The 27,429-nt window shown below is 52.8% G+C and overlaps 2 protein-coding genes across 3 annotated transcripts; one reads left to right on the top strand and one right to left on the bottom strand.

The window, feature by feature from the left end:
• The first annotated feature begins 933 nt into the window (after positions 1-933).
• On the top strand, positions 934-14,469 carry POLR2C (RNA polymerase II subunit C). Its single transcript, XM_082712479.1, has 9 exons — positions 934-1,101; positions 1,285-1,334; positions 3,697-3,765; positions 4,140-4,192; positions 11,806-11,934; positions 12,366-12,417; positions 12,639-12,807; positions 12,940-13,014; positions 13,507-14,469. Exons 1-9 carry the CDS (start codon positions 1,016-1,018, stop codon positions 13,649-13,651), a joined length of 828 nt encoding a protein of 275 aa, XP_082568605.1. The 5' UTR covers positions 934-1,015; the 3' UTR covers positions 13,652-14,469.
• Positions 14,417-27,429, bottom strand: DOK4 (docking protein 4). Of its 2 annotated transcripts, XM_082712476.1 has the most exons (10): positions 27,233-27,429; positions 22,527-22,624; positions 21,716-21,963; positions 17,998-18,105; positions 17,722-17,836; positions 17,322-17,441; positions 17,040-17,229; positions 16,194-16,332; positions 15,953-16,076; positions 14,417-15,848 (listed from the first exon to the last, which is right to left on the bottom strand). In XM_082712476.1, exons 3-10 carry the CDS (start codon positions 21,779-21,781, stop codon positions 15,730-15,732), a joined length of 981 nt encoding a protein of 326 aa, XP_082568602.1. In that variant the 5' UTR covers positions 21,782-21,963; positions 22,527-22,624; positions 27,233-27,429; the 3' UTR covers positions 14,417-15,729. The 2 variants fall into 2 exon arrangements, with proteins under 2 accessions (XP_082568602.1, XP_082568603.1); XM_082712477.1 differs by lacking the exon at positions 22,527-22,624.

Below are 27,429 nucleotides of genomic sequence, written 5' to 3'. Positions count from 1 at the left end.
GAGGGTCACCCCCAGCTAAGGAAAACTCTTCATCTCCTCTCTTACTCTTCTGCCCCTTAAATGTAGCTCCTGCTAAGTTCTATTTTAGAGCCTCTTCTCTGTTAGGAGCAGCTGCCCATTCAAACCTTTCTCTACACAGTTGGGGGGCGGGGGGCTTTAGTAATCTCTACTGAGCATCCACTGATGAGGGGCACACTGCCAGGCATGCGGAGATGAGCGCCCCACCCACCTGCCACAACCACACAGATGCTGATGATGGACTGAAGGGAAAGGTCTTGGAACCTCCTGAAGAACCTCCTGAAGTTTCAGGAGGGCGTGAGCCAGACTTTGCTGAAGCATACTTATGTTCATCCGTAAGTGTGTAGATTTACTTCATTTTTTTTTTTTTTAAAGATTTTATTTGTCAGAGAGAGCGAGAGCGAGCACAGGCAGACAGAGTGGCAGGCAGAGTCAGAGGGAGAAGCAGGCTCCCTGCGGAGCAAGGAGCCCGATGTGGGACTCGATCCCAGGACACCGGGATCACGACCTGAGCCGAAGGCAGCTGCTTAACCAACTGAGCCACCCAGGCGTTTCTTACTTCATTTTCTTAAAGGGATGGTAATATGTTTCCTATATTTAACCTGCTTTCTGTCAATAGACAAGTAGTTTTGTTACCTTTGTTACAGTGCTGCAGGGAACGTCCCCGCACGTGTATCTTTGCTTACAACTGCAGCCGTTTTCGTAATACGAATTACTATAAATGTTATTGTTGAGTCGAGGGCGTGCACAGGTTTTGCCAATTCCCACTGCCCCCTCCCCGCCCCCTTCGCCCCACCCCCGGGTTGAACCTGGTGCGCTTAAAAAGCAGGTGTAAGTGTAAACCGTGGGTTCTGAAGCGGCGGCCTCCGGGCGGCAGGTGGCGATGTGAGCGCTAGTCGGCGGAAACGGCGCGGCCCGCGCTGACCCACTTCCGGCGGCGGCGGAGGCCGTGGCGCAGCGCAGGTGAAACCCGGGAGTTCGTGAGTCGTGAGGCACGATGCCGTATGCCAACCAGCCCACCGTGCGGATCACGGAGCTCACCGATGAGAATGTCAAGTTCATCATCGAGAACACGGACCTGGCGTAAGACCCCTGAGGAAAGAGGCCGGCGGCTGTGGGACGCGCGGGGCTGGAGCCCGGGCCGGGCGGGTCGGGTCCTTTCTGAGCTGGGGCCCCGTAGTGGGGCTTACGCTTTGGGAACCGTGGGCGCGGGGCATCGGCGTCCAAGATGCGGCGCCTTCATGCCGCTTGGTTTTCATCCCTCAGGGTAGCCAACTCTATACGAAGGGTCTTCATCGCCGAGGTGCCCATAATAGGTAAGTAAAACCCACCTGTGGTGGCCAGATCCCTCCGCACATCTTGGGGTTCCTGCTCCTAGCGCTTGGTTGTGGGGGCGGGTAGCTGGGAGGGGCTCTGAGAAGACAGCAGTGTTGTAACCTTGGCTGAGGGACACTAGGGCCCACTCTTACATTGCTGTGGTTTTCTCCGTAACGTTGGGACATTGGTAGTACTTACAGAGTGATGGCAAGGATTAAGTGAGGGAATTTCTACTAAATGCCTTGTGTTTAGTGCCCAGTTAAGTTCCTTTTACGAGCCCGTTCCTTCAGCTGCACTCACGGAACATGTAAGTGCCAGGCAGTGTGCTAGGAACTGGGAATGCAGAGCCAAATAGTGCAGGGTTCTTGCCCTCATGGAACGCACAGTGCAGTTACAGGACAAAGGCGAATCCACAGATAATAGTACTGCGGGATAGACGTGGATCAGTAAGTAGTTCAGAAGTAGAAACACAGGGCTGTTGCTGTGCCCAGAGGAAGGAGGATGTGCTGTGCTTCCAGCCACCCTGCCGCAGGTGTTTTTCACATTTATAAGTATGTTATACTTTCTGAGTGTCCGCTCAGAGTTTGGGTTGGAAAAAGAAATGTAATTCCTATCTGCTGCACGCCTAAGGAAGTAAGCAGGCCGAATGATTGGTGAACAAGAGAACACTAGTCTCCACCGCTACACATGTCCAGTCACTTCTTCACTTAGAGCTTAGAGTGCTGGTCCTCCCCCTCCCTAATCACTTCATGTTTCTGTGCCTCAGTTTCATCATGAGTAAAATAAGGGAGTCGATCTTTGTTTGTTTGTTTTTTAAGATTTTGTTTATTTGACAGAGCACACAAGCAGGGGTGCAGCAGGCAGGGAGAGGGAGAAGCAGGTTTCCCGAGGAGCAGTGAGCCTGATGCGGGGCTCAATCCCAGGACCCTGAGATCATGACCTGAGCCGAAGGCAGAGGCTTAACCCACTGAGCCACCCAGGTGCGCCCCCCGCCCCCCTCTCTTGATTTTGGCTCAGGTCATGAACTTATGGTTGTGAGATCAAGTCTTTCATCAGATTCTGCTCAGCGTGGAATCTCCTTCTGCCCCTTCCACATTCATTCCATGTCTCTCTCAAAAAAATCTTTAAAAAATATCTGTATATATGACAAGTGTCTTTAGTCTGGACAGTTTTGTGAGGGAGGAGCTTGTAGGGAGGGAGTGTTGGTGTCTGTATCTTGGAGGTCAAGCAAAGCTTTATAGGAGGCTCAGAGGATTTTACCTGCAAGGGAGAGCGTCAGGGTATGTGAGATTGGGGGAGGGGCTTGGAGGGAGTAAGGAGGCAGAGTCAGAAATGCTTGGCTCATGGTCCTTTGGCTTGGGTTGGGGAAGCAGTAGAAAGCATAGGACAAAGCAGATTGGGACCTAACTGGCTGGTCCTCTTCTGACTTCTTCCATTCCTAGTGTCCATGCCCTTTGGTGTTTGGCCATTTGATTTATGAATTTGTCTGAATGCAGGTGTTTATTTGTGAATGAATGAATGAGTATGTGCTTAAGTCAAGTGTGTGTGACAGTACAATTCTTACCCTTCTTTTAGTCATTGCTGGTAAGGATTCGGTTTGGGGCACCTGGGTGGCTCAGTGGGTTAAAGCCTCTGCATTCAGCTCGGGTCATGGTCTCAGGGTCCTGGGATTGAGTCCCACATCGGGCTCTCTGCTCGGCTGGGAGCCTGCTTCCCCCTCTCTTTGCCTCCTGCCTCTCTGCCTACTTGTGATCTTTGTCTGTCAAATAAATAAATAAAATCGTTAAAAAAAAAAAAAAAGAATTCGGTTTGATACTTAGTGTACTGTGCCCATTAAAGGAATTCTCTAAACATTAGTCGGTTGAGTGACAATAAAGTGTTACAGTTGGGTGATCTGGTCATTGCATCATAAAATGAGATATGGGCCATAAGTCTGTCTTTGAGATTTTCCCTGTCTTTGAGATTTTCCCTCAAAGGGAAAATCTTGGATTTTCTTGGATTTGTTCTTGGATTTGGTGTTGACATGAATAGCAGACGTAGATGCTTCTCACAGAGATCCTCAGTTCAGAAAAACATGTTCCCACTCCCATGGATATTTTCTAAGTCAGTATTTTGTGTGGGAAAGGGCCTCCCCTGCATTAAATCTGCCTGAGTAGGGAAGAGGGGAGGGTGTTGCATGTGGTTCTTGTTAAAATGCAGATCCCTGGTCCCCACTTGAGCTGCAGAATCAGCCTTTGGCAGCCTGGCCTACGCTTCTGCGATTTAGTAAGCATCAGGTGTTTCTTAAATCTTGAACCACTGCTGTAAGTCTTTAAGTGAATTTGGTGGCTAAACTGTATGTCTGTTTTCTTTATTTTTTAGCCATTGACTGGGTTCAGATTGATGCCAATTCCTCAGTCCTTCATGATGAGTTCATTGCTCACAGACTTGGTGAGTACCAGATTTTTTTTTTTTTAATATTATTTCCTTTTTTTTTTTTTTAAAGGTTTTATGTATTTATTTGACAGAGAGAGATCACAAGTAGGCAGAGAGGCAGGTGGGGTGGGGGAAGAGCAGGCTCCCCGCTGAGCAGAGATCCTGATGCGGGGCTCATTCCCAGGACCCTGAGATCATGACCTGAGCCAAAGGCAGAGTCTTAACCTACTGAGCCACCCAGGCGCCCCATAGTGTGAGTTTTAGAAGGCGAAAGGGAGGGGACTGTGATTGGTATCAGAGGAGGAAGCCTCCTCACTCCCAGGGGTCTTTCTAGGTTCTCCTTCTCTCTTGGTTTGGACTTCTTTAAAGCGCTTCTTTGTTTCTTCCAGGACTAATCCCCCTCACTAGTGACGACATTGTGGACAAGTTGCAGTACTCCCGGGTATGCTGTGTGATTGGGTGAAGCGGGGCGAGGGGCAGGGCGTGGGGGAGTTGAGCTCTTAGAGGCATTGTCCCGATCTCTTACTTCTAGCTGTTACAAAGACTGGGGTTGTTGCCCAGACCCTAAGTGGACATGGGTCCCCAAGCAGACATAGATTGGTGGGGCTCCAGGGCACTGGGGAGTCTCTCCAGCCAGCCACACAAGACCGAGTACACTCCAGAATACCCCTTTATACTGAACGGTGGGGACTGCCTTTTCAGACTCTGATATGTTCAGACTCTGCTTTCCAGGGTTTGTCTTCCCAGTGACAGGAGCCTGGGAAGCTAAAGGAAGTCAGCGGAGGGTTGGGGGGCTAGGGAGCCATGAGGGTGAGAACAAAGGGAGTGAGAACTGTTCCCCACATTAAGACCTGAGGGACTGGAAGGCTGGTGTCTGTGCCTCTCCCCTAGATGATGCTCGTTAAACATGGCCCCTTCCTCGAGGGTTGTGTTTGTTCTCTGATGATACGTTAACAGGCTTTGTACTGGGCAGGAGCCGGACAGGATTAGGTTCCCTGCGTCCTTTCTCCAGGGCTGTGTTAGGTAACAGCTTGAGGCTTCCCTCTTGGTGGCTTTGGGTGATCCTGAATCAGCCCATTCTCTAATATTCCCAGGGGCACATCATTTTGTGGTAGCTAATTTGATACCTTATAAATCTGTTTTTTTAATTCTTTTTTTTTTTTTTTTTTTAATTTATTTGACAGACAGAGATCACGAGTACGCAGAGAGGCAGGCAGAGAGAGAGGAAGGAAAGCAGGCTCCCTGCTGAGCAGAGAGCCTGATGCGGGGCTCGATCCCGGTGCTCAATCCCAGGACCCTGGGATCATGACCTGAGCTGAAAGCAGAGGCTTTAACCCACTGAGCCACCCAGGCGCCCCTGTTTTTTTAAAGAGAAGTTTAAGAACACAGAACTATGGAGCTCATCTGACGAGAACTCTTGCTCCTGTCAAATAACTTTTCATAGTCTAACATTTTGGCACTATTTGCTTCACATCTCCAGGTTTTTGTTTGTGAGAAATGAAACATCAGGGGCACTTGGGTGGCTCAGTTGATTGTCTGCCTTCAGAAGCTCAGGTCATGATCCCAGGGTCCCGGGATTGAGGCCCACATTGGGCTCCCTGCTCCCTGGGAAGTCTGTTTCTTCTTCTCCCAATCTCCCTCCTTCTGTTCCCTCTCTTTCTCTGTCTCTCTCTGTCAATAAATTAAAAAAAAAATTTTTTTTAAGAAAAATAGAAAGAAACCTCACAGATATTGATGAGGATAGTTTTACAACCTGTTGAAGAGCAGTTTGGCAATGTCTTGGGTAAAGATATGCATGCCCCAGGACCTAGCAATTCCATCCATTACATTTTTTTCTAGTGTTGACTGAACAAAGATGGTATGGATTCCTCTACCCTTTTTTTGGCTTTTTCTCAAAATCTACAGAAAAGTTAAAAATCTCCAGTAATAAACAACTATTTATTTTTTCACCTTTAGCTGCCAATTGTTAATATTTTGCTATATTAGCTTTATTTTTCCTACCCATTTTTTTGCTAAACCATTTGAAAGTTGCAGATCCCATGACACTTCTCCCCTTACTACTTTAGTATGCTTGTCCTTAGAGTAAGGATATTTTCCCACACATCCACACTGTGATGCCTAGAGTATTAGCAATAATTTGTTATACTTGTGCACAGTCCTTATCCAGATTTTCCTAGTTGTTTCCCACATGGGCTTTCTTGATTTTTTTGTTTGTGGTCGGTCATTCATCCAAAATTCATGCATGCATTTGGTGGTTAACCTTTTAGTCTGTTAATCTCAGATTCCTCCCCTTTTGTCATACATATATTTTGTTGAGGTTGTCTACCTTTTCATATTTTTAATTTCCGTGACATTTTGATTTTTTCCATTTCATATTTTTAACAGTTTTGGGGTTTTGTTTTTTATTAACATATAATGTATTATTTGTTTCAGGGGTACAGCACTCAATGTAGAACCTATCCTCCCCAATGTCCATCACCCAGCCACCTATCCCACCCATCCCCCTCCACTCCAGCAACCCTCAGTTTGTTTCCTGAGAGTCTCTTAGGATCTGTCTCCCCCTCTAGTTTCATCTTGTTTCATTTTTTTCCCTCTCTTTCCCTATAATCCTTTGCCTTATTTCTCAAATTCCACATATGAGTGAGATCATATGATAATTGTCTTTCTGTGATTGATTTATTTCACTTAACATAATTTCCATCCACATCGTTAAAAATGACAAGATTCCTTTTTTTTTTTTTGATGGCTGCAGAATATTCCGTTGTGTATGTACGTGTATATATATATATATATACACCATATCTTTATCCATTCATCTGTCAGTGGACATCTGGGTACTTGCTATAGTTTAGCTCTTGTGGACATTGTTGCTGTAAACATTGGGGTGCAGGTGCCCCTCCAAATTACATTTTTTATCTTTGGGGTAAATACCCAGTAGTGCGATTGCTGGGTCATAGGGTAGCTCTGTTTTCAACTTTTAGAGGAACCTCCATACTGTTTTCCAGAGTGGCTGCACCAGCTTGCGTTGCCACCAACAGTGTACGAGGGTTCCCCTTTCTCCGCATCCTTGCCGACATCTTTCATTGCCTTACTTGTTAATTTTAGCTGTTCTGAATGTTGTGAGGTGGTATGTCACTGTGGTTTTGATTTGTATTTCCCTGATGCCGAGTGATATTGAGCACTTTTTCACATGTCTTTTGGCCATTTGGATGTCGTCTTTGCAGAAATGTCCGTGGTTTTTGCCCATTTCTTGACTGGATTATTTGTTTGGGTGTTGAGTTTGATAAATTCTTTATAGATTTTGGATACTAGCCCTTTATCTGCTATGTCATTTGCAAATGTCTTTTCCCATTTTCCCATTTCGGTTGTCTTTTGGTTTTGTTGACTTTTTGTCCACAAAAGGAACACTTTTTGTCCACAAAAAAGTGTCCTTTGCTGTGCAGAAGGTTTTTATCTTGATGAAATCCCAGTAGTTCTTTTTTGCTTCCTTCCCTTGTCTTTGGCGATGTGTCTAGGAAGAAGTTGCTGTGGCTAAGCTCAAAGAAATTGCTGCCTGTGTTCTTCTCAAGGATTTTGATGGACTCGTGTCTCACATTGAGGTCTTTCATCCATTTTAAGCCTGTTTTTATGTATGGTGTAAGGAAATGGTCCAGTTTCATTCTTCTGCATGTGGTTGTCCAATTTTCCCAACACCATTTGTTGAAGAGACTGTCTTTTTTCCATTGGACGTTCTTTCCTGCTTTGTCGAAGATGAGTTGACCATAGAGTTGAGGGTCCGTTTCTGGGCTCTCTAATCTGTTCCATTGATTTGTTTGTCTGTTCTTATGCTTCTACCATACTGTCTTGATGATTATAGCTTTGTAATAGAGCTTGAAGTCTGGAATTGTGATGCTGCCAACTTTGGTTTTCTTTTTCAACGTTCCTCTGGGTATTTGGGGTCTTTTCTGGTTCCATACAAATTTTAGGATTATTTGTTCCATTTCTGTGGAAAAGGTTGTTGGTATGTTGATAGGGATTGCATTAAATGTGTAGATTGCTCTAGGTAGCATAGACCTTTTCACAGTATTTGTTCTTTCATTCCATGAACATGGAACGTTTTTCCATTTCTTTGTGTCTTCCTCAGTTCTTTCATGAGTGTTCTACAGTTTTCTGAGTACAGATTCTTTGCCTCTTTGGTTAGGTTTATTCCTAGGGTTTTGGGTGCAATTGTAAGAGGGATCGATGCCTTAATTTCTCTTTCTTCTGTCTTCTTGTTGGTAGAAATACAACTGATTTCTGTGCATGGATTTTATATCCTGACACTTTACTGAATTCCTGTATGAGTCCTAGCAGTTTGGGGGTGGAGTCTTTTGGGTTTTCCACATAAAGTGTCATATCTCCGAAGAGTGAGAGTTTGAATTCTTCTTTGCCAATTCGGATGACTTTTCTTTCTTTTTAGTGTCTGAAAGCTGAGGCTAGGACTTCTAATACTTTGTGTTGAACAGCAGTGGTGATAGTGGACATCCCTGCTATTTTCCTGACCTTAGGGGAAAAGCTCTCAGTTCTTCCCCATTGAGAATGATACTCGCTGTGGATTTTTCATAGACGGCTTTGATGATATTGAGGTATGTACCCTCTATCCCTACACTGTGAAGAGTTTTAATTGAGAAAAGATGCTGTACTTTGTCACATGCTTTTTCTGCATCTATAGAGAGTATCATGTGGTTTTTGTCCTTTCTTTTATTAATGTATTGTATCACATTGATTTGTGGATGTTGAACCAACTTTGCAGCCCAGGAATAAATCCCACTTGGTTGTGGTCAATAATCCTTTTAAACTTGCTGTTGGGGGGCACCTGGGTGGCTCAGTGGGTTAAGCCGCTGCCTTCGGCTCAGGTCATGATCTCAGGGTCCTGGTAGGACCTCTCAGCAGGTAGCCTGCTTCCCTGTCACTTTTCTCTGCCTGACTCTCTGCCTACTTGTGATCTCTGTCAAATGAATAAATAAAATCTTAAAAAAAAAAAAAGCCTCTGCCTTCAGCTCGGGTCATGATCTCAGGGTCCTGGGATCGAGCCCCACATCGGGCTCTCTGCTTAGCGGGGAGCCTGCTTCCCCCTCTATCTCTACCTGCCTCTCTGCCTACTTGTGCTCTCTCTTTAAAAAAAAAAGAAAAAAAAAAACTTACTGTTGGATTCTATTAGCTACTAGGTTGGTGAGAATTTTTGCATCCGTGTTCATCGGGTTCTCTGTGATTCTCCTTTTTGGTGGGCTCTTTGATTTTGGAATCCAGGTAATGCTGACCTCATAAAATGAGTTTGGATGTTTTCCTTCCATTTCTATTTTTTTGGAACAGTTTCAGGAGAATAGAAATTAATTCTTCTTTAAATGTTTGGTAGAATTCCCCTTGGGAGCCGTCTGGCCCTGGCCTCTTGTTTCTTGGGAGATTTTTGATGACTGCTTCAATATCCTTACTGGTTATGGGTCTGATCAGGTTTTCTGTTTCTTTCTGGTTTGGTTTTGGTAGTTTATATATCTCCAGGAATGCATTCATTTCTTCCAGATTGTCTAATTTGCTGGGATATAGTTGCTCAAAATATGTCCTTATAATTATTTGTATTTCTTTGGTATTGGTTGTGATCTCTCCTCCTCCATTCATGATTTTATTTTTTTGAGTCCTTTCTCTTTTCTTTTTGATGAGTCTGGCCAGGGGTTTATCAGTCTTATTATTGCTTTCAAAGAACCAGCTGCTGGTTTCGCTGATCTGTTCTGTTCTTTTGGTTTCTATTTTATTGATATCTGCTCTGATCTTTATTATTTCTCTTCTCCTATTGGGTTTGGGCTTTATTTGCTGTTCATTCTCTAGCTACTTTAGGTGTAGGGTTAGGTTGTGTACTTGAGACCTTTTTCGTTTCTTGAGAAAGGCTTCTAACACTATATACTTTCCTGTCAGGACTGCCTTTGCTGTGTCCCACAGATTTGGAACAGTTGTGTTTTCATTTTCATTTGTTTCCATGAATTATTTTAATTCTTAATTTCCTGGTTGACCCATTTATTCTTTAGCAGGATGCTCTTTAGCCTCCATGTATCTGAGTTTTTTCCAATTTTCTGCTTGTGATGGAGTTCAAGTTTCAAAGCATTGTGGTCTGAAAATATGCAGGGAATGATCCTAGTCTTATGGTATTGGTTGAGATGTGATTTGTGACCCAGGATATGATCTATTCTGGAAAATGTTCCATGTACATGAGAGAATTTGTATTCTGTTGCTTTTGGATGGAATGTTCTGAATATATGTGAGGTCTGTCTGGTGCAGTGTGTCATTTAAAGCCCTTATTTCGGCGCGCCTGGGTGGCTCAGTGGGTTACGCCGCTGCCTTCGGCTCAGGTCATGATCTCAGGGTCCTGGGATCGAGTCCCGCATAGGGGCTCTCTGCTCAGCGGGGGGCCTGCTTCCCTCTCTCTCTCTTTCTGTCTGCCTCTCCATCTACTTGTGATTTCTCTCTGTCAAATAGATAAATAAAATCTTAAAAAAAAAAATAAAATAAAATAAAGCCCTTATTTCCTTGTTGATCTTTTGCTTGGATGATCTGGCCGTTTCAATGAGGGGGTTGTTAAAAGTCTCCTACTATTGTATAATTGTTGATGGATTTCTTTGATTTTGTTATTAATTGGCTTATATAATTGGCTGCTCCCATGTTAAGGGCAAAAATATTTACAATTGTTATATCTTGTTGGATAGACCTTTAAGAATAAGTATGATATAGTGTCCTTCTTCATCTCTTACTAGTCTTTGGTTTAAAATCTAATTTGTGTTGGGGCGCCTGGGTGGCTCAGTGGTTTGGGCTGCTGCCTTTGGCTCGGGTCATGATCTCAGGGTCCTGGGATCGAGCCCCGCATCGGGCTCCCTGCTCCGCAGGAAGCCTGCTTCCCTCTCTCTCTCTCTCTGCCTGCCTCTCTGCCTACTTGTGATCTCCGTCTTTCAAATAAATAAACAAAATTAAAAAAAAAAAAATCTAATTTGTGTTAAGGATTGCCACCCCAGCTTTTTCCCAATGTCCATTAGCATGGTAGATGGTTTTTCAGCCCCTTACTCTAAATCTAGGGGTGTCTTTGTTTCTGAAATGAGTTTCTTGCAGACAGCATATTAATGGGTCTTCCCTTTTTTTTTTTTTTAATTTTTTTTAAAATTAAAAAAAAAATTTTTTTTAAAAATTTTTTTACCAAATGTGGGTCTTGAACTCGTGACCCCAAAATCGAAAGTCGCATGCTCCAAGGACTGAGCCAGCCAGGTACCCCCTCCATTTCATATTTCTGCTAAAGCTGTAGTTTGCCTTCCTGCCTCACCTGTGTATGACTGCAGACTATCCAGGTGTGGCCCCTTGTTCTTCCTTCTCATCTCAAAAACATCAGAAGCAGGTTAAAGTTTCCTGCTGGTTTGAGGGGGAGAACAGTTGGCTTAGTTACATTCCAGTAACTCTTCTTGCCTGAAGTTACACTGTAGGTGGTGGTCCCTACGAGGGGAATGGGTTGTTTCCAGCATCAGTTGCTTAAAGAACTGTGGATAATTATTGAAACCAGTGATGGTTACATGGTCATAGCCTTTCATACTCGCTCTGTTCTTTTGAATCTGAAATTTTCCATAAGGGAGAGATTTTGTTTTTAAGAAAAGGTAAGTAGTTTAGAACTTGAAATGTACTTTTTTGTGTTGTGCCCTGGATCATTTTATTTTAAACTTTGGTGACCTGCCCAAGTCAGTCCACTTAGTTTAGGGGAAGCCCTATGAAGCATGAAAGCATCGTTCCCTCAGCGCCTTGATTCTCTGTAGAAGAGCACCCCAGGGGCCAGGGTGGGCTGTTAGCACTCCGCGAAGGAGAACGTGGGCATCAGTGGGCATAGGTTGTCTCTAAACTGGGAAGCGCCTGCATTGAGCAGCCCCTGAGAATGTGCACCAGATGGACACGGCTCACCCATGGCTGGCCGTTTTATAGATGGAGAAAGGGAAGGAACCAGGTATGAGAAATGGGGAGCTCAGGATTCCCCATCTCTCCATGGACCCCTTCCAGCTTCTCTTCCTCCCTCAGGACTGCACGTGTGAGGAGTTCTGCCCCGAGTGCTCAGTGGAGTTCACCCTCGACGTGCGGTGCAATGAAGACCAAACTCGTCACGTCACATCTCGAGACCTCATCTCCAACAGCCCCCGGGTCATTCCAGTTAGTGTCTTACCACATCCTCCTTATCCTCCTCCTCTGAGCTCCAAGTGGGCCAGACTCGGGTGGTATTAACAAGATGCGATTTCCCTGGTGTTACCCTCTGCTTTCTTCTCAGTCTGGAGTCTGAAAAGTACTAATAATTCTGGATACTAGCTAGTGTGGACAGTAGCACTGTTGGGGTCCTGCGTCCCCCAAGCACCCTTTTAAAGGCCTTGGTACCTTTTTGACTGAGAAAGTTGTCCCCGTGCCTGGAGATGGGGATCAGAGTCCAGCCCCAGTGCCAATCTAGCCCTAGGAGGCACTTCTTTCCCCCCTCCCCCCGCCATTCCTAGGCCTCCTGGCCTGGTGTGGCAGATGCTCGAACATTGTTGCTGGAAGTGGTAATTGGGAAGATGAGCCGCTAACCCCGTCTCTGTTTGGGCTCCCTTTAGGTGACCTCTCGGAACCGAGATAATGACCCCAATGACTACGTGGAACAGGATGGTAAGGGGCTGGAAGGCGCATGCGAATGTCTACTGATCTATCATTTTGCAGGCCAGTCGGAGACAGGGACCTGACACAGCCTCTTACAGTGATTGGTCTCCTTGTCAACTGACCTTGAGCTATTTTTCCAGATTCTGTGGTTTTTCCAGTGACATTCCAGGTCAAAACTCAGGGGACCGTGTGTCTGCTGGCCCTTGGCTGACTTACACCTCTCCCCGCAGACATCCTCATTGTCAAGCTGAGGAAAGGCCAGGAGCTAAGACTTCGAGCCTATGCCAAAAAGGGCTTTGGCAAGGAGCATGCCAAGTGGAACCCTACTGCAGGGGTGGCTTTTGAATATGATCCTGACAATGCCCTGCGGCACACGGTGTACCCCAAGCCTGAGGAGTGGTAAGTTCTCGTTGGGAGGGAGGGCAGGCCTTTACAGGGGTTTGGTGTGGACCTGGCTCCGAGGGGGGGGGGGGGCGGCCTCACAGCAGGTGGCATCAGTAGCTGCCCCTGCTGACCTGTGTTTGGTCTCAGGCCGAAGAGTGAGTACTCCGAGCTGGATGAAGATGAGTCCCAGGCTCCCTACGACCCCAATGGCAAGCCAGAGAGGTAAGACCCTCGTCTGGCACCTGAAAGTGAAGCGTGGAAGAACATAGGGTTTTGGTGCAGGCCCTGAGCTGGGGAGACATCCCGGTGCCCGGGAGCGGAGGCAGGATGGAGAACTGCAGAGCCCGTGCCGCGTGCACGTCCCAGGGCAGACTATCCTCCCCTCGTCATTGGGGGACGGAGGAGCCCTCCAGTTAGCCACTCTGACTCTGCTGCTACTGACTCAGTCCCCAGAGAAGGGAGCAGCCCAGAGCGAGAAAGGGACCAGTCTTCTGATGGTGAACAGCAAGCTTTTTGAGGCGGCTTGGCCTTCCTGAAGTCCTCTAGTGTGTAGGACTGCTGTTAGGAAGAGGCTGGAATTCAGCTCTGGGCCAAAGCCACGTTCTAGGCTGAAAGGGAGTCAGGACCCAGAAGGGAGAGAGCATGATCCAGGGCTGAAGCTTGGGCTAGCCGACCTGCCTCATGGAGGGCTCTTAACCCGACTCTTCCTCTTAGGTTTTACTACAATGTGGAGTCCTGTGGCTCTCTGCGTCCTGAAACCATTGTCCTCTCAGCCCTCTCTGGATTGAAGAAAAAGCTGAGTGACTTACAGACCCAGTTAAGCCACGAGATCCAGAGTGATGTTCTGACCATAAACTAGTGGCAGCTCACCTGTTCCAGCATGAGGGGTTCTAGACCGGCAGCTGGCTCTCCAGTCTCTCCAGAGATACCTGTAGCCTCTGGGGTGGCCAGCTGTTGCTTAGGCTTCTTGGCAAGCCATCAGTAACTGTAGGAAAGTAGCTAAAGGGGGAGGGGTCCCCTCCCAGCTTTGCTCCATTGCAGACAGATGGCCCCGGGGTGCCACTGGTATCTGAGTCCAGACAGGTTTTTACTAGACATTAGCATCCTGGCCCTGCCCCCTGATTGCCAGCAGCACCCCCAGATCACCCCTTCAGCCAGTTTCCTGACATACCTGGGTAGGGTGAGAACTGCAGGGTAAGACTCACCTCTTCTGGTCATTTCAGGTCTTCAGCCCCTTTCTAAAAGCTCTCACCATTGTACCTTGGGCGTCTGGTGTCAGGACTGAGTGCTGGAGCTATCGGTCCAGCTCCCGACCCAAGCCAGCCTACAGGCATTTCACTCAAACCCCCGAGTGGCCCAGACTTGAGAACCCTTAGTAAATGGTGTTAAGACTGTGGCTGTCCCCCTCCCCAGATGAACCCTGTGTGTCTGCATTCACTGCCAGGGGCCTGATTATTTAAGTTCACAGGCTGGGGAGCAAGGGCCTTAAGGGAGGTCTGGCCTTGACCCCTTAGCCCTAGAGGTAGAATCACCCCCAAGGCAATTAATTAGGCCATCTAGAAGGAGAAGCCAGGAGAAAACTGGAGACCTGCTACAGAAAGGAAGGGATATTTATTAACAGGAGTTGTCTTTTTTAAAAGTTTTTATTTTTGGCAATAAAGAGCACAACATAATCTCCTTCATGCGTCATCGTGCCACTAACTTGAGCCAGCCTGGCCCTGCCTCCCTCTCCCAGGCCTTTGGGTGGTCATTCCCTGGGTCAGGTTTGGAGCCGAGCTGGCTGTGGCCCCCTCCCCAGATCCAGGGCTCTCCAGGAGGGGCCTCTGGCTGGATCGTCCTGCCACAACTTGAATAGTGGTTATTTACAACAGGGTCTGTTCCCACAAATCAGAACCCAAAAGTATTAAAAAACAAAACAAAAACCCACACACGCAACCAAAGGTTTGATGGGAGTATAAAGATAGCCCTTCTGCAAGGTAGTCAATAAATACCAGCACTAGAAAATCAATTGCTTTAATTGCATTTCAGCAGGGAGCCTCAGCACCATGTGGGGAAGAGGAAGTGGGAAGGGCTCCGTTTCTGAGTGCTTTAGGCTGACCAGAGGGTGGCCAAACTGGGCAGAGGGGCTCCCTCTGCTGGGCCCTCGCCTGCCCTCGGTCAGTGAGAGGGGGCAGCAGGGGTGCTCCCCACAGCAGTCCTGCCTTCCCCGGCCAGCCCTCAGGCAGGGAAGAGCTTGGCACTGGCCACCCTCTGCCTGGCTGAGGGAACCAGCACCCCTGGCCCTGGGGTATCTTCTGAGCATACTAAGCAGGAAGGAGTCTTGGCAAAAACTACATTTTAAAACCAGATTTTCACGTGAGGTATCAACCAGATGTCATCTCTGTTTAAAACTCCCAAGTGCAAGGCTGCCAAGTGGCACCATAGAAGCTCAGATCCTTCCTTTGCTGTTCCAGGCCCAGAGGAAGGGAGAGCCACCTGCCATTGTAGCCGCTGGGCTGCCTGGGGAGAGCTGGCTACCACCTCAGGCCCCGGCAGCTCCAGCATGTCCGGGCAGTGGGGGGAAAAGGAGGGCTGTCCCACAGAGGACAGGAACAGCTGCCCTCATGTTCAAAAACAGCCTGACTGGGACCTGGTCATGGGATTAAAAAATGTGTAGGGGGGGGGGGAATCTCATTAATATAGAATATGTCATAAGCCATATATATTAAAATCATTAATAGTATATAGTCCCACAGTAGCTCCAGCCCCTTGCACATGCTCTGTTGGTGTGGCCAGCCCTGTGCCTTGGTCCAGCCTCACCCGTGGGAGGAGGGAAAGGACCACTTGCTCCGTTTTTCCAGGCTCTTGGCCAGCAGCCCCCCAAGGCTGTCCTCAGTAGGCTGCAGGCGGCCCTACCACAGGGCCCACAGCAGTCCTTGCCATGCACCAGCCCTGCCGTCACTGGGCTGGGGTCTTGGCCTCGCTGCTGTCCCCCTGGCTGGGCTTTGGCTTTAGCAGGATGAATCGGTTGAGGAGGTCTGTTTCTGAGCTGGCCTGGGCTGCCCCATACCCCTCACCTGTGGATACAGAGGCAGGCTCAGGCCTTTGGGTGCAGGTCAGCGGGCCCCCATCTTCCGCAGATCCTGGTGGCCAGGGAGCAGGGGGCCCCACAGGGACTCACCGGCATAACTAGAGGCCTCAGCGATATTCTGGGAGCCTGTGATGTGGTGCCAGTAGGCGCTGCGGGGCAGCATGGTGGTGGGCGTGCAGGGGTACGAGTAGTGTTCCGTGCCCTTGTTCAGCAGCTGTGGGGTGGAGAAGGGCGGGTCCCTCCCATTAGCTCTGGGGGCCGTGGCTCCCTCCTAGATGCCCACCCTCCAGCCTCACCGGCACCCCAGACTGGCTGACTCCCGGAGCCTCACCCGCACATTCTTCTCCATCTCTAGCAGGACACGCTTGTGTTGCTCAGCAATGGCCAGGGTGGCACTGTGGACCCTTTGGTAGATCTGTTCCCCTTCCTGGGTCTGAAAGGTGTACAGCCCTTCCCCAGCATCGCACATCCTAGGCACACGAGAGGCACAGAGGGCGAGGTAGTGGGGACTGGGTTACACACATGTTTGGCCAGGCGCTCCGGCACCACCCGATGGCTGCATCCCGTGCCCTCTGGGGAGCAGGTGGGGCTGTCTACACAGCCCCAACCTGCCTGGTGGTTTCTGGGTCCCAGAGGAGCTCAGTGCTTTATAAGACTCCTCCCACTCAGCCTTCTCTCTCACCCTCTGGTCTGTGTACCGGCACAGTTTCCTCTATTCCAAGTTTTCTCAAACCATTTTGCAGATGAGTAAACAGGCACACAAGAAGGTCGGTAACCGAAGCCAGGTTATACAGAGGATCACGCACAATGTAAGTCTGGGCCCGCTGGCTCCAGAGTTCAAATTCTAGGTTACCCAATCCTCACCATCATTCTATAGAGTGGGTACTTTTATGATCCCCTATTTGACAGTGAAGAAACAAAGCCTTGGTCCACACCTCTAAGCACCAGCACCAGCTCTGACTTGAGCACAAACAGTTTGACTTTTGGTAAACAGCTGCACTTGACCTGGCTGGCGTGAGCCTCAATGTCGTCAGCTGTAAAATGGGAATCTTAGGTTCCCTTCTGGTTTTCTATGCTGATAAAGAACTAAAGCTCCCAGCACCATGTGTGACAGAGTGAATGGCAGCCAACAACACACCACAGTGGGTCAGGGTAGGGGGAGGCGAGTGTGTCCTACCGGCCAGCCTCAAAGGTAAAGCGTGTGGCATCCCGGCCATAGCGACGCAGTGAGCAGAGGGGCCACGAGACAAGCTTCACGCGGGGGTTGTGTATGTCCCAGAGGTAGATGTTCTCGTGGGTGATCTGCAGCTTGCACTCGCCATACACATCCAGGTTGGGGCAGGGCAAGAGGAAGACGTTGAAGCGGTCTGGAGTGGGAGAGGAGCAGGCCTGGAGCCTCCCTACGGGAGGACTCTCCCTCCCCCTCTCCTCCCGGCCACCTGCCAGCACCAGGCCTCACCTGTCTGCTCACACTGCACTCCTGGGGCCAGGAGGTCTGGCTCTCCCAGACTGATGTCGTTGAGTCGTGAACCCAGACACTCCACAGACAGCGTCTTGTACCATTCCTCTGCCTCCAGCTCTAGAGAAAGTGGTACCTCATGCCAGCCCAGGGTCCCCCAGCAGCCCACCCTATCTGCCTCAGCCTGAAGTGTCCCGCTGTGCAGGGCAGGGAGGACAAGGCCAGTGGATTTGGCCTGTTTCGCCTTGTCCTGGGGACCTGCTTCCTCCCCTACTTTCACCCCCACACATCATACCAAGCTGGGGCTGGTCCTGCTCTGCCTCCTCCCCGCTGGACCACTGGACCATGACTGGCCCGGGGCAGGATGGATGGATGGAAGCCTTCAGCCCCAGCTCCTCACCTGAGTCGCAGGTGAAGGTACGTGCCGAGTCGTCAGTGAATATGATGGCCACCGCCTGCCTCTTGGTCTCCTTGGGGAGCCTTGTGACACACTTGACGTTGCTGATCTCGGTCACCTGGGACAGCATCCACAAGGGACTAAGCCAGGCTGGCGCGCCTCCCACTACATCCCTGCCCCCCAAGTTATGCCACCCCCAGGAGGGTGCTCCCAGACCTCAGGACTCTGCAAATCATCACTGCTTACAGCCTGGGCCAGTTAGGGCCCAAGACCCCTAACCTTGGGGCAGCCTCGGAGGCACACGGACTTCTCATCGGGATACTTCTCCAGCCGCTGGGGCCCCTTGCTAGAGGATTTCCGGAACACCAGCCAGCACCTCCGGTAGATCTGCGAGGTGGCGAGATGGTAAGGGGATCAGGGCTCCCGGGACCGCTCCCACCCAACATGACCCTGAAATTACCCTTGCCTACCACAGGGGGCAGTGCTACACAGCCTTCCCCAGAGACCCACCCAGAGGAAAACCTGGGGAAGGCGAACACCACTGGCATTGACGCCCCCTCCCCAAATTGAGAAAATAGGGGTTTGTTTCTTCACTGGCTCTGAAAGGCTGTTCCCCAAATGGTGCTCTGAATCACCATGTACTGTGCGTTTGGCTCTAAGCTTAATATAAACAGCCACCACATACTGAATGCTTCTGATTTGTACTTCTTAGTGCTCCTCACAGTTAACCTCAGGTCCCTCTTGAGGTTGGTTTATCATCTGCCCTTCACAGAAGGGGCAGCTGAGGCACCAAAAAGTTAAGTGTGGAGTGTGGTCAGCAGCTTGCACTCGCCATACACAGTCCCAGCTGATACAATGGTGGGACCGTTCTCTTAAAAAGGCTGGCTAGGCCCAGAGCTGATACTCAGAGCCCATGAAATAAACATTCTGTCTAGGGCTCGTCTGTGCCAGCCACGATGGAGGAGTGTCCTAGGGGCAGGGATAGACCCTTGCTGGGGCTTATGGCCTGCACATCGCCCCAGCCCTTGTTCTCGGAGCCAGCGGAGGGCTCTGGATGGGCATCATACCTGCCCCTTGAATCTCTGCCTGCCCCTTCTTTGTTCTGAGGCCCTGGAGTGTGGGGGGCCAAGGATTCGTTCCCTGTTCCAGCTGGGACACCAGAGGCTCTCACAGATAAAGGGGCAGAGTCTAGAACCTGGGGTTATCCCAGAGCACGGTGCCTCTCCAGGCAAGTTTCCCTCCTGTCCAACCACTGCCAATGACCCTGTGCCTAAAGCCACCTACATTTCCTGTAGCTTTACACACTACTCCAGACACATAAGGAACAGGGTGCAGGATGCTGACCACACTCCAGGCTACGGGGCAAACTGCTTGTCAAACCCCATAAGGGTTGGCCTAGCCACCTGCCCAGGCTGCTGGCTCTTCCTTCCTGGCCCCCTCCATCCCAGGCGCTCTTCCAGCCCAGAGTCTGGCTGGGATGCACCCACCACCAGCAAGCTCTCCAGAAGCCTGGCAGAGCCCACTAGCAAGGAATCTCTGGTTCACTCTCCCACTGGCAAACTGTAGGGAGCCTGAGGGCTGCCAGAGCAGAGTGGAGGAAGCAAGGGGGCCACAGCCCCAATCCCACAGCCCCTCCATGCTCTGCTCTGCCACGCGTACACCAGGTCCTGGACAGGCAGGACCCCAGGCCTGGTGGGCCTAGGCGGCCCCCATGCCAAGAAGCCACTTAGAACCAGGCCATTAATGGCTCCTATCTGGGACTATAGGAGGCATCTCTGTCCCCGTACCCGTGGCCCTGGCTCCCGCCCTGGCCTGTCCACCAAAACCGCAGCAGCCTCAGCTCTCTGCTGGGAAGCTCCTTTAGGACAGAGGCTGTATTCTAGTCTCACACTCTTCCCTCCCATCCTGGCAACCTTGCTAGCACAGCTCTGCTGAACAAGTGAGTGACCATACGAGGAGCTCATGAATGAATGGATGGAGGAGTGAACGAAGGCAGCCCACCCAGATATGCCAGCTTGGGCTCTGTGCAGCCTGCAGTGTTGGGGCAGAAGGCCCAGGGGCCTGAGCACCCTGGTTGCTTGGTTACACACACACACACACACACACACACACACGCATGCACAGCCCCAGGGAGCCACTATGCTCAAGAGCCCTCCTTCCCCACTTCTCCTGGTCTTTGATCAGCACTTCAGAACCAGAAACACTCTACCACAGCTCTGCCAGAGGAAGGCCCTGGCGGGGTCTGCTCGCCGGTTCTTTCCGCCCCTCCCAGCTCACCTTTGGGAGCTGAGACAAGAGCCACCCTGGGACAAGAATGGCTAGGGGGCTGAGCCCCTCACATCAGGCCTGCGGGGGGAAGCTGAATCCCCCCAGATAGAGGGAGACCCAAACTCGGCCTTGCCAGCCACACCCAGGCTCCCAGCCCCTCCTCTGGCTGCCCACCTGTAGGCCACTTGGTTCCCAGGTCTCCTGGAACAGGTCTGATACTGAGCCCAAGTGGCTGCCTCAAGGGGCATCCCTTTCTGGTAAGCTCTACCTATACAGGGCCGTGGCCCAGGTGGCCCCTGGGTCCACAGGAAGGAAGACCCATCCTAGAAGCTGGGCCCCTATTCCCTTGGTCCCCCACCTCAGCTTTCAGCTTCTCTCCTTGTTCTGTGCTCCAAATGGGCTCCATCCCTCTCTCAGCACAACAGCAAGGCAGGTGATGCCCATCAGGGCCCCATCTTCTGGGCTGGAACCCAGGCTGGGATACAAATTCAAATCCACCTAAGCTTCCTGACAGGCCCCCAGCTCAGCCATTGCACTCAGCCAGGACAGAACACACCCCATTGCCACCCCCTGCCTAAGGCCACAGGAGGGGAGGACCAGCAAGAACCATCCCTCTACAAGGCAAGAACCATCCCTCTACAAGGCTAGTCCTGTTCCGTCTGCGATCCAGGCAGGGAAGCCCTATCAGAGCCCTATTCCTCCTCCACCCCACTCAGGCTGAGCCAAGGAAGCCTTGAGCAGTCTGATCCCACCCCACCCCCACTGGGGCAATGGGGGAGGGGAGGAAGAAAGAGACAGGAGACCGGGAAGAAAGACTTGGGCCACGGCTTTCAAGAGGTTACCTTCCTACTGGGGAGGGTGCGGCTACCAGGACCCCTCATTGGAGGTGGGGGAGGGTCAGCAGGGGAATAGAGGCAGTTCTAGGATAACCTCACCAAGATTATTATGTTGGTCCCAGGAGGCCCTCCTCAGGCCCTCTGGGGAGGAGGGGGGGAGGCCATCCACACCAGGATCACGGTAAGGTGTGTCTGAGGCCTCATCCCCACAGACCCTTTGAGCCCCCAGCTCCGGGCCAAGCACCCCGCAAGTGAGCAAGGAGTCACCGCCAACAACTCGGAGAAAAGCAGCCTGTCCCAGAGCCACAGGCCATCCTGCCCTCAGTTCCCATTCATAAACCACATAAATACCAGCTTCCCAACCTCTGCGCCCTCCCACCCTTGCCCTGCCCCACCGCCGACCACTCTCCGCTGGAAACACTTCTTTTTAACAGTGAAAGCAATAACTAAGATAAATGCACAAGGGCCCGCACACAGAAAGCCCCGGGCAGCTGGGGGAGACGAGGGACTTAAAAGAAAAGAGGCCAGGAGAGGGGAGGGGAGAGGCGGGGAAGCGAGGCGGCGGCGGCGGCCCGCGGGCGGCCAGGGGAAGTACGAGGTGGGTCTCGGGCTCCGACGCGGCACCGCAGCTCCCGCCGCTCCCGCCGCCGCCGGCCGAGCCGCAACTTCAACAATGGCCGGGGAGCCGCCTGCCCGTCGGCGGCCACCGCTGACCCGGCTGCTGGGACGCCGGCCAGGCCGGCTGGGGCAGGGGCGCGGGCGGCACATGCGGGGCGGCCGCCGGCCAGAAGCCTCGAGACCACAAGTGCGCGACGCCGGCCCCGCGGGCACCCCCGCCCCCCACCCCGCCCCCCGGACTCCGGCCAGCCCCCCCCCCCCGACCCGCCGCTCACCCCCAGCTTCCTGCTCTTCATCTTCACGTAGCCTTGCTTGACGATGTCGTTGAAATTGGTCGCCATGGCTGCCCCCCCGACCTGGGGCTCCGGGGCGCCGGGCGGGCGCGGGGAGGGCTGCCCAGGTGGCCGGGGGTTCCGGCTCCTCCGATCACCTGTTCCCGACGCTCCGTCGGGGGGGCCGCGCCGGCCGCTCCTCACCTCGCCCGCCTCAGCATTGTTCTAGCAGCTCCTCTGCCCGGCGCCTGCTGGAAATGAAAATGACAGGGAGATTAGACAGTGACATCTTTCTCTTCCCCTGGCTGTCTCGCTCCTTTTTCCTTCCTCTTCCCACACTCCTCCCTCCCTCCCTCTCCCCGCCCTCCTTCCTTCCCTTCCCTCCCCACCCTGGGACGGCAGAACCATTCAGGAAAACCGAGGTGGAGGCAAGCAGCGAGGAAAATGGTCCAGCCCAGTCCCCTCCCTCACGGCTGGGACTGGCGGTTAACCCCTTCCTGGGAGGACTGGCACTGGCTCCCGCTGTGGAGCTGGGGACAGAGGGAGGTGGCCTGGGAGCTGCAGTCCTGTCCCATCTCCCGTTACAACTCTGGAGTGGACTCTGGTTGAGGGGCCCAGGGCCTGGCCCCCTCCTATGCTCAGGAACCTCACAGGAGAGCCTTCCAAGAGAGGGGAGGCAGGGGTTCCCAGGAGATGGCACAGAGTCTGGGATCAAGTGAACCCCACACTCCCTGGGGTTCCTTCAGGACAATTTGCTTGGTCAGGCTCAGCAGACCCCCTCCCCGAAGCCCCTCTGCCCCACCCCACTCTATACCTGCTTCTCTCCAGCCCCAGGCAGGCTGCGAATCAAGCCCACTCAGGCTCTCCTCCCGGCCCCTGGAACTCTTCAGCAGCTCCGCTGGGTGCTGCTTCCTGGGTGGGAGGGCAGAGTCCGGCGGGGCGGGCCCCCAGATAAGCCTGAGGAATGTGCTGGGCCGGCTGGAGGTGGCCACTGTGGAGGCAGTCACCTCCGCCCGGCCCTGTGCTAGGAAAACCGGCTGGTCTGCGCAGGGCACAGGGAATGCAGCGCCCCTCATTCTGGGCATGGGCAGGGGTTAATTACAGAGAGAACCGGCAGTCATCTGGCTCTGGGGACTGCCTCTGGGGCTGAGGACACAGCCAGAGAGCCAGGAGGAGCACCAAGGGGAAGTCAACACGGAGTGGTGGGGGGTGGTGGCGGGACCGGGATGCCAGCAGGGCCGCTCAGAAGTGGGCAGATAAACACTTAGCTGGGACTCAGACAAGGGGAGGCAGGGCTGTCTCAGTAATGACGCAGCCCAACACACCACCCATTCTACAGATGGGGAAAAGAAAATTCCCCAGAAAGGAGAAGCAGCATGGCTAAGGTCACACCGCAAGTCTAGGGCGCAGCCAACAATGAATGAAAAGTTTCAGAGCAGGCGATGGATGAAGGCAGGCCCAGGGTGGTGAGAAGGTCCTGTGGCCATCTCTGGCTGCCTACCAGCACCGAAACCCTCTCTGCCACCCAGACACAGCAGCAGGGCCTGGCCGGCACCGTGCCTCCCCCACCACCACCTCCCCACACACCGTGTCTCCAGGATTGCTAGGTGGGAACGGAGCAGCATTTCTGGGGTCAGCTGGGCATCTGTGCTACCAGGATGAAGCCCTGGGGCTGGCGTGCTGCTGGATCTGCCAGCAACGCGGCATTAATTACTCTCTGGGAGGACTGTCTGTGGAGTCCCTAACAAGGAACAGATGGGCCTACCCCAGTGGGCACACACAAACAAGGGGAGGGGCGGAGAGGCGATTGCTCCCCTAGCCTATTTGCACCTGACAGCCTCCTCCGCACACCCTCAGCTGCCTCTCTGCCTACTCACTCCCTCTATCCCAGCCTTCTGGGGCCCAGGACCCTCCCAGATGGGACACCCAAGGGCTCTGCTTGCCTAGGGTCCCCTCCCCAGCACTGATCCCAAACAGCCCTGCCACACCTGGGCTCTGGCCAGCAGGGACTGGTAAGTTTTCCCAGCTTCTCTGCTACTGCCTTCCCGTGGGGCTGCCTTGCCCCCATGACCAGGACCAGCTCCCTACAATTCCTCTCCAAGATGACAGCAGGCTGGCCACTGGCCACAAGGCCTCTGAGTCCACTCAAGGCCATCTGGGGAGTGGCACAGTCAGGAATGTGAATCTAATGGCCTGGAAGCTCTGGGCACCCACTTTGCTTCTCTGTGCCGCAGTTTCCCCATCAGTAAAAAAATAAGAATAAATCCACCTACTTTAAAAGAGGAAATAAATCCATGGGCACCTGTCTGCCCACTTGGGACCCAGAGCTTCTGCCTTAAAAACTAAGGCTATTTTTATTTCGAATGCTGTGAAACCGCCAAAACCAAACCTTCCACCTGCCTGACGCAGGCCTCTTGTCAGGGCTCCACCAACCGGCTACCTGCCCAGGTGACTGTGATGCCACACTCTCAGGAGCACCACTGCTGTGTCTGTCCAAGCACAGGCCCATTCCCCAAGCCCTAGAGTCAGCCCCGCAGAAATAAACCAGCAAAAGAGCAAAATTCCACAGGAAGCCTGGGTGGCAAAAGGCTTGGCAGCTCACCTGGCCGCACTCAGTCCCTAGTGGAGTTTGCAAGACCAAGACCCAGCCCGGGACCCGTGGTGGTAGAGCAAAGGGGAGCGGGGAAAGGCCAACAGGTGGACCCACAAATCTGACAGGCAGTGGGATCAGAACCCAGCACACACACATCCCCCTGAGGGACTGCACTGCGTGAAGCTGGAGAGGGGGTGCCCGCAGAGCCTGTGCCCTGTCCACGGGGGAATCAAGGAGTGTAGCACTGTTGCTGGGAAGGCCAGGAACAAGGCTGAGGCCACTTTCCCCATCACTGATGAGTGGTACTATCTGCTCTGCCTCTCACGAGCCGGCCCGCAGCTGGGAAGAATGCCCCACTCATTCAAGGCCTGAGGTCTCAAACCTGGAAGCTCCACTCTCAACATCCAGAAAAGCTAAGCAGAGTACCCAGCAGCCCCCTCAGTCCTGCAGGAGGGGAGCAGGGCCACCCCATTCCCCCTACCCAGCTTGGCATCAACATGGCCACTCAACGAGAGACAGGACCCACCCTGAGCCGGGCCACCAAGGGCTCCTGTCCAGAAAGAGCCAAACTCCAAGGCCCCTTTCCCCAGGTCTCCCCAGGAAGGGCAGGTGTCCTGGGGGGCAAGGGCAGGGAGACTCCCTGGTGCCCAGCAGAGCTGCGGGACAGGGCGCCCCCTGCCCACCTGCCCCCCTAGGACAGCCAGCTCTAAGCACTCCCTCCCTGCACCTGGATTCTGCCTGGAGGCTTTGGCTCCAGAACAGACGCTACTTGCTGCTGGTGGCAGCCAATGGCTGAGTAGGAGCGGCTGCCTGCCTGGCTGGGCCTCCCCGCCCCATACCAGATAGGATCTTATCAGGGCTTCAGGGACAGCCCTACCTGGACAAGCTGTCATCTAGCTGTCTCGCCCCCTGGCAAAGATCCTATCGCAGGATTCTCTCTGGCACCAGGGACATCTCGCATCACCTGTACTCAGGTCCCCTCTGCCCTGGTATGTTTGTCAGCAGGAGCCAGGAGAGGATTCTCCCCTCCCACCCTCTGCCTCCACCCCTGCAAACCCCTCATGGGGAACCACCAACTCAAACAATACAGGTCTTACCCAAGGTGGGTGGCAAAGACAGACCTGGACAGAGAGGAACAGAGGGAGGAGGGAACATCGGAACAGCCATGGTGTCCTGGGCCCTTAGGTTGGGAAAGTGATGCTACGGGGCACACACCACCGCTCTGCTCTCTCCTGGTCCCTCGCCCACCCCTCTGGCCACATCTCCTTGCTGCTCATGTGCATGGCCTCCTTCTATCTGTTCCTCAAGATGCCTAAATCCTCCCCAGGCGGGAACCCCACAGTTGCTGTTCCACACCTACAACACTGTTCCCTCAGACGGTCCAAGGTTCATTCCACCGCCTCATTCAGGTCTCAGCTCAAATGTCACCTCCTCCGAGAGGGCTTCCCTGACCAACCTGGCCAAAGAAGCCTGCCAGTCAGTCTCTATCCAGTTTCACTGTCTTCCATCACACACATCACTACAGAATTGTCTTGTTCCTTCATCTATTTATTCCTTTCCTACTTGGCTGTTCTCAGTCTCCTAGAACACTCTAGAACATCAGTGCCTTGTCAGTCTAGTTATACGTAGCTCCATCCCAGGGCACAGACTGGTGCCTAGTGCAGAGAAGGTGCTCAGTAACTGGGGCCTGAAAGCTAATTCTCTCCAGCATTTGTCCTTCTCATCCTTCCTCCCACCATCAACCATATCCACCTGGCAGGACCCAGCTCAACTTCCAGAGGCGTGTCAGCAGCTATGGGCTCCCACTTTGCTGGGTCCCAGGGCTTTCAGAGGGCTGACTGCCAAGGCCAGCAAGCTGTTGTTCCTGGAAAAACAGCCAGACCCCGGACCCAGTTCAGTTCAAAGCTGCCTCGGGGGACAGAATACTGCTGACACTGTGTCCAGGCCTGGCCAGGCTGCCCCACCTTGGTCAGGGTTGTGCCCTGCCCAGGAAGGGAGAGCTAAAAGTAACCAGCGCCCAAGCACAGAGAGGCAAGCAACTGGGTGGGAGGGGGCACAGCTCCTGACAACCCATCCCTGAAGAGGAGCAGAAATGGCCTGTGCTTGAGACCCACCCAGGTTTCCCGCAAGGGGCAAGAAAAGAATCTGTATTAAACAAGACCAGCCTCTAACGACTGCCTTGGAGCCTGCGGGGCCTCTCACTGCCCTTGACTTGCAGACCCCTAAAGCCCATGCTCCATGCAAGTATCCCGGCAACTAACCGGCCCCCGCAGCTTGGTGCTGGCCGGCTCAGAGGCCCTGCTCTGCCCACATCACCCAGGTGCTCAGCCTCTGCTCATCCCACTTTGCAGTGACAAAAAACATTTCACTGGAAGCAGGACCTTGGGGACTCTGGGGGAGAAGGCTGACTGTCCCCCAGAGCCACGGGAGGAAGGTTCAAGGAAAGGAGGAGAGCTGGCCATGAGCTTCAAGCTGGAGGATAGCAACCATTTGCAGGTGGGGGTGGGCAGTGGGCAGCTGGGGTAGAGAAGTCTCTTGGAGTTTGGGGGGGCTGAGAGACAGCAGCCCATGGGGAGCAGGAAAGTGGGGAGGATGGGGGCTGGGATATGCCCCCTGGGGATGGCAGGCCCAGAGCAGCGAGCACAGGAGCCTGGGCTTCTCCGAAGGCGAGTGTGGGGCAGGGTGAGGGCAGGCCCTGACCTGGGCTTCCCTGGAGAAGAGAGCTGGGGTAGGTGGAGCTCGGGGAGAGTTTCAGGGGCCCGGGGGATCCAGGGGAGGGATTTTGGGGGCGGGTCCCAGAGGGCCCCTCCGCCGACAGAGTAGGTAGGTCCCATGAGCTTGGAGAGTTCCCAAGCTGGGGTCGCCTGAGGGTCTCGCGGGCTCGGGCTCGGCCTAAGGCCCCCTTCTCGCCTCGCCCCCCAAGTTACCTGGGCGCCAAGGCCCGGGTTCGGGGCGCTTGCTCGGCGGGCGGCGGGCCAGGCTCATGCCCGCGTCACGGCGCGGCCGGCGGGGGCAGCGGGGCGGTGGCGTCCCGGGCTCCGGGTAGGGAGCTCGAGGGAGGCGCGGCTGCTGGTCTTGGCTCCGGCGGAGACTCTACTGCGTGGCCCCGGCCGCCCGGCCGCCC

Source organism: Mustela nivalis, assembly GCF_964662115.1.
Source record: "Mustela nivalis genome assembly, chromosome: 18".
Lineage (NCBI taxonomy): Eukaryota > Metazoa > Chordata > Mammalia > Carnivora > Mustelidae > Mustela > Mustela nivalis.
This window is presented reverse-complemented; position numbering and strand designations above follow the sequence as displayed.